The following is a 10,658-nucleotide window of genomic DNA, read 5'->3' on the forward strand; positions in this document are numbered from 1 at the left end:
ACAATTTCAAAAGCGTTGTATATTTAACAAAGTCATAATTGTGTGCAACATGATATAATTATCCCTCATATAACCATAAATGCATTATCATTTTAATAATGTCCACTCAAGGAACTTTCTTTGATATCTCAAAACTTAAATATGACAACCACTGATATTCTTTTAATTGTTCTGATATTACATGACAAAGAAAGAAAACATGAAAATCTGTACAAACACATTCTTAACAATATACTAGGTGGAGTCCCCTGGTGCATACTTAGTTGCCTTGAGTTATGTGCTGCCCATCCCCCACCGCAGCTCCATTGTCCAGCCTCTGCTCCACTGGCCTCCACCAGACCTGCTTTACCTGGAATATACCTGTAATAGACCCTACCTCCTGCCCCCAATCTCCTGCCTCTATATCACCAGGGGCACAACCAGCTGCTCTAAGACTGCCCCATTGTCCAGCCCAAGGCTGCCCACCAGAGGCCTGCTGCACCAGGAATATCCAGGTTAGGCCCAACTTCCTGATACCCGTTACACCTCTAAAATCCAGGGACAACCAGGTGACTAAAGGCCAGCATAAGAACATAACCAACAAGAACCACTGAAATATGCCATCTTCAGAGCATAGCTATCCTACTATAGCAACCCTGGATATCCTAACACAACTAAAGCACAAGAAAATGACATTAAATTCAATCTTATAAAGATGGTATAGGCCTCTAAAGAAGAAATGAATAAATTCCTTAAAGAAATGCAGGAAAATACAATCAAACAGGTAGAGGTCTTCATCACCCCACTCTCACCAATGGACAGGTCATTGAGATAGAAAGTAAAAAAGAAATAATGAAACTAACAGAAGTTATGAATGAAATGGACCTAACACATATCTTGAGAACATCTTACCCAAACGCAAAAGAATATACCTTCTTTTTAGCATCTCATGGAATCTTTTCCAAAACTGACCACATAGTTGGTTACAGAGCAGTTAGGATTGTATCTCAACAGATACAGGAGCATTGAAATAATTCCTAGTATCCTATCAGAGTATCATGCATTAAATTTAGACTTCAACAACAGAAATAACAGAAAGTCCACAAAATCATGGAAACTAAACAATTCTGTTCTTAATGATCCTTGATTCAAGGAAGAAATAAATAAATGAATTCTCATATTAGCAATTTAAAAGTACACCTGAAAGCTCCAGGGAAAAAGGAAAAGCAAGCATACCCAAGAGTAGTAGTTGGTAGGAGATTATCAAACAGGGCTGAAATCTATTAGTTAGAAACAAAGAAAAGAATACAAAGAATCAAGGAAAACAAGAGCTGGGTTCTTTGAAAAATTCAACAAAATAAATATATCTTTTGCCTAACCACCTAAGAGGCAAAGAGAGAGTATTCACATAAACAAAAAAAAAAGAAATGAAAAGGGAGACATAATAACATACACTGTGGAAATTTAAAAAATCATTCCACCCTACTTTCAAAGCCTGTTCTCCATAAAATTGAAAAATCTAAATGAAATGGATGATTTTCTAGATTGACACCACTTATCAAGTTAAATCAAGGTCAGGTAAAGTATTTTAATAACCCTATATGGCCTAAGGAAATAGAAACAGTCATTAAAAGTCTCCCATCCAAAACAAAACAAGGCCCTAGGTCACACCCTGTGCCACTGCTCTCCATACCCAAATCCTGCCAGGAGAGAGCTGGTCTCCCAGGAGTGCTGACACACCTGTGAACACAGGTAAGACCACCAGTTTTGCTTAAATTTATAGGCCAAGAAAGACCCACCCAGAGCCACCCAGGCATAGGAACCAAGGAACAGCTGGCCAGTGGTGGCACACGCCTTTAATCCCAGCCCTTGAGAGGCAGAGGCAGGTGAATTTCTAAGTTTGAGGCCAGAGTCGTCTACAAAATGAGTTCTATGACAGCCAGGGCTACACAGAGAAACCCTGTCTTGAAAAACAAAACAAAACAAAAGGAACCAAGGAACAGTGGAGGACAGGATTCTTCTGGTTTATGTCTGCATCCCCACGCTGACCCTTTGCCACAGTTCTCCATACCCAAATTCCTCCCGGAGAGAACTGGTCTCCCAGGAGTATTGACACACAGACTTGCAGGAGGGACAAGCAACAGTCAAAGACAGCAAGACCAGCTAACACCAGAGATAACCAAATGGCTGAAGTCAAGTGCATGTGTATATGTAGAAGCCAGATGTTGATGTCAAGTGTCTTCCTCTCTCATTCTCCACCTAGTTTTCAGAGACAGAGTCTTTCTCTTCACCAAGAGCTTTTGAATGTGGCTAGACCTACTGGCAAGCAAACCCCAGGATCTCCCTGCCACTGCTTCCCCAGTGCTTTAAGGTTCTTACCTTAAAACAGAAACCAAAACTACTTAACATCATTAGAACCCAGTTCTCCCACCACAGTAAGTCCTAGATACCCCAAAACACCAGAAAAGCAAGATTAGAATTTATATAGGATTTAGACTGTGCTCTTGTACTTCACCAAGCTAAATTCTTTTATGTTGATTCTGGGGATCAAACTCAGGACCTCACACTGCTCTTCGAGCTCTTGACCAGTTGAGTTGTTGTTCCAGCCCTGGACCCTTTTTGATATAGCACTCAGTCTACCTGAATACTTTAATGTTTGAAACTGGGACTTTTCCTTCCTCCCTAAATCTATACTCCCAAGAGACTTAGAGAAATAACAACCCTTTTATCGTTTCTCATAGCTCAGATTAAAATGTAAACACTTCCTTGGTTCTATTCCCTATCAAATCCACAGCCCCAAAACAAGCACTGCATTTGTGGCTTAGGTTGTTGCTCCCAGGTCATGGAGTATTCTCTGTTTCTGGTATGACCCCATGAAAGGCCACTAGGAGCATATTTGTAAGTAAAATAAGGTTGTGCTTACTAGTACTATGGATGTTGGGAAGAAACACCTGAGGGCAGCGTGGGGCATCTCAGAAAGAACCTGAGCTGGGGCGGTAGCTGAGTTACTAAGGCATTTTCCATGAAAGCCTGACGACCTCTCTTGGATCCCCAGCATCCACAGAAGAAGCCTAGTGATGCAAGTCCTATAATCTCAGCACTGGGGAAGCAGTGGCAGGGAGATCCTGGGGTTTGCTTGCCAGTAGGTCTAGCCACATTCAAAAGCTCTTGGTGAAGAGAAAGACTCTGTCTCTGAAAACTAGGTGGAGAATGAGAGAGGAAGACACTTGACATCAACATCTGGCTTCTACATATACACATGCACAGGTGCATATGAACCTGCATACACAGGCGTGCACACACACAAGTATATGCCAATCTTTTTTGTACCTTATTTTATATGTATTTTCTTTTTTATTAGATATTTATTTATTTACATTTCAAATGATATCCCATTTCCTGATTTCTCCTCTGAAAATCACCTATTCCCTCACCTCTCCCCTGATCACTAACCCACACACTCCTACTTCCTTTTCCTGGCATTCCCCTACACTGGGACACAGAGCCTTCACAGGAACAAGGGCCTCTCCTCCCATTGGTAACTGACAAGACCATCCTCTGCTACATATGGGGCTGGAGCCATGTGTCTTCCATGTGTACTCTTTGGTTGCTGGTTTAGTCCCTGGGAGCTGTGGGGGTACAGGTTGGTTCATACTGTTGTTCCTCCTGTGAGGTTGCAAACCCCTTCAGCTCCTTCAGTCCTTTCTCTTAACTCCTCCATTGGGGACCCTGTGCTTAGTCCAAAGGTTGACTGAGAATACCTACTCTTGTATTTGTCAGGCCCTGTTAGAGCCTCTGTCAGCAAGCACTTGTTGTCATCCACAGTAGTGTCTGGTTTTGGGGACTGTATTTTGGATAGATCCCAGGAGGTGCAGTCTCTTAATGGCCTTTCCTTCTATCTCTGTTCTACACCTTGTCTCTGTAACTCCTCCTATGGATAATTTGTTCCCCCTTCTATGAAGGACCAGTGTCCACACATTCTTCTTACTTCCTCTTGATCTTCATGTGGTCTGTGAATTGTATCTTGGGTATTTTGAGCTTCTGGGCTAATAACCACTTATCAATGAGTGCACATACTATGTATGTTCTTCTGTGATTGAATTACCTCACCTAGGATGATATTTTCTGGTTCCAACCATTTCCCTAAGAATTTCATAAATCCATTGATTTTACTAGCTGAGTAGTGCTCCACTGTGTAAAATGTACCACATTTTCTGTATCCATTGCTCTGTTGAGGGACTTCTTGGTTCTTTCCAGCTTCTGGGTATTATAAATAAGGCTGTTATGACAATAGTGGAACATGTGTCCTAGTTATATGTTGGAGCCTCTTTTGGGTATATGCCCAGTAGTGGTATAGCTGAGTCCTCAGATAATACTATGTCCAGTTTTCTGAGCAAATTCCAGAGTGAGTTTCAGAGTGGTTGTACCAGTTTGAAATCCCACAAGCAATTGAGGAGTGTTTCTCTTTCTCTACATCCTCACCTACATCTGCTGTCACCTGGATTTTTGATATTAGCCATTCTGAATGGTGTGAGAATCTCAGGGTTGTTTTGATTTGCATTTCACTGATGACTAAGGATGTTGAACATTTCTTTAGGTGCTTCTCAGCCATTCCATATTCCTCACTTGAGAATTCTTTTTTACCTCTGTACCCCATTTTGAATAGGGTTATTTGGTTCTGTGAAAACTAACACCTTGAGTTCTGTGTATATATTGAATATTAGCACTCTATCAATTATAGAGTTGGTAAAGATCTTTTCCCAAAGTATTGGTTGCTGTTTTGTCCTATTGACAGTGCCAGTTGCCTTACAAAAGTTTTGCAATTGTATGAGGTCCCATTTGTCAATTTTTGATCTTAAAGCATAAGCTATGGGTATTCTGTTCAGGAAAATTTCCAGTGTGCCCATGTGCTTGAGTCCCTTCCCTACCTCTTTTCTATTAGTTTCAGTATATCTAGTTTTATGTGGAGGTCCTTGATCCACTTGGACTTGAGCTTTGAAGTAGATAAGATTGGACTGGTTTGCATTCTTTAGGTTTGATTGACTCTTTGAATAGTTCTTTTTATTTCTTCTTGGTTGATTTTAGCCCTGAGTTTGATTATTTCCTGTTGTCTACTCTCTTGCGTATATTTGCTTCTTTTGTTCTATACCCTTCAGATGTACTGTCAAATTGCTAGTGTATCCTCTCTCCAGATTCTCTTTTAGGCACTCAGAGTTATGAGTTTTCCTCTTAGCAGTGCTTTCATTGTGTCCCATAAGTTTGGTTATGTTGTTGCTTCACTTTTATTCAACTGTAAAAACTCTCTAATTTCTTTCTTTATTTCTTCCTTGGTGAAGTTATCTTTGAGTAGAGATTCCATGTGTATGTGTAATTTCCAATGTTTTTGTTGGTATTTAAGACCAGCTTTAACCCATGGTGATCTTATAGGATGTATGGGATTATTTCAATCTTCTTGTAGCTCTTGAGGCCTGTTAATTGATCAATTATTTGGTAAATTTGGGACAAGGTACTGTGAGGTGCTGAGAAGAAGGTATATTTTTTTTGCTTTAGTATAAAATGTTCAACAGATATATTAAATCAATTTAGTTTATATCTTCTGTTAGTTTCACTGTGTCTCTGTTTAGATTCTGTTTCCAGGATTTGTCCATTGATGAGAGTGGGCTGTTAAAGTCTCCTACTCTTTTTATGTAAGTTGCAATGTATGCTTAGAGCTTAGCTGTAATCTACTCCCAGATCACAAAGAATTGTACAGTTATACTATATCAACCCTAACCTCTTTTCTGTCTTATTCCTTTACAAATGGATTTCTCTGTCTGAGGTTTCAAATTTCTCCCTTGGCATTGAATGTTTTCACTCTTTCACATTTCATTTCTGACAAGTGTTTTGTGTTGAAAGGGAGAGGATTTAGGGTGAACTCAAGCTGCCATGTTGACGTGGGAATAACCAAATATTTTCTGTACTTTTCTCTGTATTGTGGTCTTTTGAGGTATGGTAGCATTGTCAAGCCTTTTGTGTCTTCAACAGAGTCCTGTATTGGAACTGTTACTTAACTATGTAAGTATTCCCATTGATAGCTTTGTTTGTGAACTGTTTTTTTGTTTGTTTGTTTGTTTGTTTGTTTTGTTTTGTTTTTTTGTCTCTTAAATTTTTGCCAAGACTAAAAATGAAATCTGAGCATGGTAGTCCATGGATGTAGTTGAAGCCAATTAGAAGGCTTTGGTCAGAGAATGACTTGGACTCCCTTCCCCCAATCAGGGCAGTTGGGTGGAAGGAGGTATTTCATCATAATTGCTTGGGTTTCTCAATAGTATTTTGTCATAATTTAGCAAACTACAACAAGAACTTGTTTCATGTGTCCTTAGTTGAACCAATTTAATCTTTTGATCTAGGGGCCAGAGTATGCTATGGGGAACTAGACACCTTTTTCTCTGTATCCTTTGGGACTCTAAATACCAAATCTTCCCTATCCTACTCCACCCTCTCAGCATGTCCTGAAACATGTTGAGCAGGCATAGCCTTAGAAATATGTGTCTCTCCTATGCTCTGTTGGAAAAGAAACTATGGATGGAGAAATTGGGCAGGAAGTGTCATGATCCTGTGGTCCTTATAAAACACTATAGCAGGTGAGCTAAAGAGCAGACAGTACTCCTCAATGCTTGGGGTTGCTGCAGGCAAGGCAAAATCTGGAAATTCAGGTTATGTTCTGGGCCAGAAGGAAGGATCATAGTTACAGGAATCAGGAGGTCCCCTCATTCACTCACTGTCAGCCCAACATTTTTCTGGACACAGAGACTTATATTTAAGTGCAAGTGTAATCATTTATTGAACAGGACAGGAAAGAAATCAATGGAGAATTTCCATGTGTTGGCAAAGAGAAATTTAAAGAAAGTCTTTGATTCTTGATGAGTTATCCTAGGTAACATGCTGGAGAGAACGGGATTGCACTTCTCTGTGAGACAGGTGGAGAGCAGATCACAGACCTTGGCATGGGAGTCTGTATGGATAGGAAGGGATGATGCTGGAGTCCTGGTGAAAAGTCTCCACTCAACACTGAGTAATCCAGGAAGAAAGAATACAGAGACTCATTAAGCATTTCTTGAATTTACTTCAGTACAGAGAGTCATTCTATTATATAGAAGAAATGATAAAACATAGATCTTTGCTCATAATTTAACTGGAATTAATTGCCAGAATGGAGGGATGAAAATCATAGAATAAATGACCATTTCCTCATGGATGGCATATAAAAAATGAAGTAATGGAAGATCTAAGGCTTGTTTTCACAACCTTTGTCATAAGAAGCTCTAAAGAATGTTAAGCAAATTGTGAAATAATGATAAAAGCCTTGGATACATTTAAAGACTTCACACATTATGTGAGTGAAATCTTGGGTTAAATGGGAAAGGGGGGGCAGAGGAGTCTGCTCTCCAGACTGGACAAGAAGTGGTGATCAGGTACATCCACTACTAGGTAAGAAGCCACGTTTGTACAGAGCTCAGATTAAGATGTTATTATCTCAAGTGGGATGGAGGGGGACCACAGACACTGAAGAGCAGCTATAACACATCCTGCGACTCTGTCTGTTAATGATATTGAACACATTCCTGAGCCATTTTTACACAACCATACAGCAACTATGTAAAACTCAAATCCTTCTTTTCTGGCCTAAGTGCTTGGGTCACTTTACTTCCAAGCTCAAAGTAGAACTAGGTCACAAATCCAGATAATTTAAAGCCAATTTTCAAGCTGTCATCCAAGATTCCTTATCAAACATTTTTTATTGTAATTTGGGGGCACAATACTAATGCATTTGGAAGGGCCTTGTTCATGAACACCAACCTCCTCCTTGCTCTCATTGTATATTGCCCACCTGGAGGCTCAGGCCATTCTTCATTCTCGGGCCTCGAGGCAGCGATCTGTAGTGTGAGAACAAGAACATCTTCAGGTTCCAGGTCCACTTTATTTCCCCAAGAGAAAGAATAGGACTCTCCAGCATTCAACAAACGACTGGTAACCAATTGGTTTTGTTTCTTGTTTGATAAAATATTCAGGATAAGAAAAATAAATGAGTCATGACTTACTGACATTGGTTAGGTCAATGATATTTTCTCTAATGATTCCATGCTCCTCGCATAGTTTTGCAAACTTTTCCTTGATGTCTAAACTCAAATCTGGTTCTCGGCCTGTGGGAAGAGCAAAAGGGAGTGTAGCAGCTGTATACTGTGCATTGACCACAGCCTGAGTGAGGGGACAGGGGCTTCCCCATAAGGATGGGAAAATGGTTGGCCACATGATTGACAGGCATAGGTATGATCTATCCTGGATTTGGCATCCATAGAATATCCTTCTACCACACTGAGAGATTTCAGAGTGTTTCCATCACTATGCTCAAGAGATGATGAAGGTGAGCACCAATCTTCAGGAGGTGAGAAAGTGGCATGACCAAGCTGGGAAGACCATACTAAAGCTAGAGGTTCTTTCTTCTTTTCCCACCCCAAGAACAGTGTCTGTGTGATAATACTTTACCATAGAGCTCCATCAGCTGGAAGGTTTTCCCATCCTTTTTGTTAATGAGATGAATCATAATATAATTATCATAGTCTGTCTTAAGTATACTAAATGTATTGAATCCATCATCTGTGGAGGAAATGGAAATTCTCAGAAATTTTTTGTTGTGCAGGAAATGATGGAAAACCTTTTCTTGTTCTACCCCAAACATAAAATCATTAAAATACAGATCCTGGAAGAGATGGGTGAATTGTCTGATGTTTACTGTCTGTAGCTTTATGAACTTCAAGAAGGAACTTCTAAGAATAGCGACTCTGAGTGTTTCAGACCACTAGTGAACTGTCAGGTACAGGAGCACCACTCTCTCATCATCTCCTAGGATTATCTACCTCCCTCAGCAACTTCAAGCAACATGTTTCTATCTTTTATAAGCTTGCTGTATCAAATGTCTGCTGCTGTACCCTGAGTGATGTGCACCTGTGCCAGCAACTGGGCAGTATCATATAGATTCCATCTCCCCCCTACTTATCCCACTTGCCTGTGACAGGGTGTTAGCTGTTAGATGGCCCCCATTTGACTAGTAGGTGCAAGTTCCTGAATTCAAACTCCAGCAAAATAAACACAGAGAGAGAGAGAGAGAGAGAGAGAGAGAGAGAGAGAGAGAGAGAGAGAGAAAGAGAGAGAGAAAGAGAGAGAGAGAGAGAGAGAGGATAAAGGTATTAAGGTTTACTTAACTCCTTATGAATAGATATATAGACTTTTTATATACTTACAGTTCATATAATATATGCCAGCCTTTTCTGTTTGTTCACCAATCGCAGTCATTTCGGTGCACTCTTCATTTACACTGTAAAATAGAGTGATCTTTTATATAAGGGATTTTGATCTGTCTGGCTTCTTGACCATCTACACTATATATATCTCCAGTTTTTTATTCCATTTTACTTTTGACTTTATTTGTAAAATTAGCAAAAAGCTTTTGTTTATGTTATTTTATTTATATCAGATGTTTTAGCAATCACAAATTTGCCTATTATTTTAAAAAAGAAAACGACAATCACTTCTCATCCCTATTACAACTGCAACTACTTCCAAGTTTCACCATTGCTGTGCTTCAGCCAGTGGTGTAGATTATCAGCCAGATAGCCACCATCTGCCTTAAATCAGCACTCTGTAATGTTGCCTGATGTGGCTCCCAGATCCTCAGAGGAGAATTATTATTTTCTCCTTTACTGCAGGAAAACACAAGTAGAATAGGGTGGATTTATTTGGCTAACAACTAGTAAGAAAATTTTAATTCATGATCACATAATCTTAACTTGTGATATACTGTCTCATTAATGTGGTATCAGCAGTGTCTCTGATCTTTCCTTATCGAACTCCTAGTGAATTAATTCCTGTCACCAACCCTTGTCTCTGACTTTTGTAAAACCCCTGGTTATGAGATCTTGGTTCAGTGTCACATGGAGCATTCTAGTTTTGGATACAGGCTCAGTACGTGTGTGCACATGTGCATACTGAGAGTTATCTCTCTGCAACCCCAAGTGTGTTTGTAGGCATGAGACCATACCAGGTTTTCATTTCCTCTTTCTCAGCCAAGAGCATCTCACTTACATTAAATGGAATTTAAAGACTAAGGAATTCTCCAAGACAGTGATGTTTTCCACAAAAGCTCTCATGCTGCCATGTTCTTCTATCTTTTCTCTTTCATCAGAGGCTTCAGCAATAGAAAACCAATACCCACTAATCTGTAAGAGATAAGAAAAGGTTTAGGGGAGAAGGGGCAGGGAAACCTCACAGACATGTTTCTATTTGAACTCCGCACTATGGGTTAAGGCCTGAGCATACACAGGGGTAGATCTCATGCCAGTTGTCAAAATACTTAGTATACTGTCTCTGCCCCAAAGCCCATTCTGAATTACTATTCACTGATCCTACCTGTTCTACATTAAAGTTCCTTTCCATAGAACTAGATTCTTCTGCATGGATACAGACTAAAGTCAGTTCCAAACACAGGAGCAGAAGCAGCGGCAGCAGCAGCTTCATTTTGGTAGGGAATAGAATTGTCCTCCTGTCAGGACCACGTCTTTCAGGTTATAGTGCCTACACTCCACTCCCCAGCTCCTTTGCTTGTCCTTATATACTCTCTGGTTTCAGTGGACTTTTTTTTC

At 40.0% G+C, this 10,658-nt stretch overlaps 1 protein-coding gene across 2 annotated transcripts; it reads right to left on the reverse strand.

Annotated features, from left to right (window-relative positions):
• Positions 1-6,777: 6,777 nt before the first annotated feature.
• Mup3 (major urinary protein 3) lies at positions 6,778-10,619 on the reverse strand. Of its 2 annotated transcripts, none has more exons than NR_149826.1 (7): positions 10,426-10,619; positions 10,102-10,235; positions 9,261-9,334; positions 8,506-8,616; positions 8,061-8,162; positions 7,819-7,895; positions 6,778-7,029 (listed from the first exon to the last, which is right to left on the reverse strand). NR_149826.1 is itself a non-coding variant. In NM_001039544.2 (7 exons), exons 1-6 carry the CDS (start codon positions 10,531-10,533, stop codon positions 7,870-7,872), a joined length of 555 nt encoding a protein of 184 aa, NP_001034633.1. In that variant the 5' UTR covers positions 10,534-10,619; the 3' UTR covers positions 6,778-7,029; positions 7,850-7,869. The 2 variants fall into 2 exon arrangements, 1 of the variants encoding a protein (NP_001034633.1); NM_001039544.2 differs by having other exon boundaries at positions 7,850-7,895.
• Positions 10,620-10,658: the final 39 nt, after the last annotated feature.

The sequence above is a fragment of the Mus musculus genome, chromosome 4 (genome assembly GCF_000001635.26).
Source record: "Mus musculus strain C57BL/6J chromosome 4, GRCm38.p6 C57BL/6J".
Classification (NCBI taxonomy): Eukaryota; Metazoa; Chordata; class Mammalia; order Rodentia; family Muridae; genus Mus; species Mus musculus.

What these genes read in the sequence shown, in the direction of transcription:
- Mup3 (NM_001039544.2), bottom strand. Translation starts at nt 10,533, where the DNA reads ATGAAGCTGCTGCTGCCGCTGCTTCTGCTCCTGTGTTTGGAACTGACT. An exon ending in CCAGCTGATGGAGCTCTATG is followed by an intron (nt 8,163 to 8,505) that starts GTAAAGTATTAT and finishes CTCTTCCCACAG; the next exon opens with GCCGAGAACCAGATTTGAGT. An exon ending in CATTGACCTAACCAATGTCA is followed by an intron (nt 7,896 to 8,060) that starts GTAAGTCATGAC and finishes CTCACACTACAG; the next exon opens with ATCGCTGCCTCGAGGCCCGA.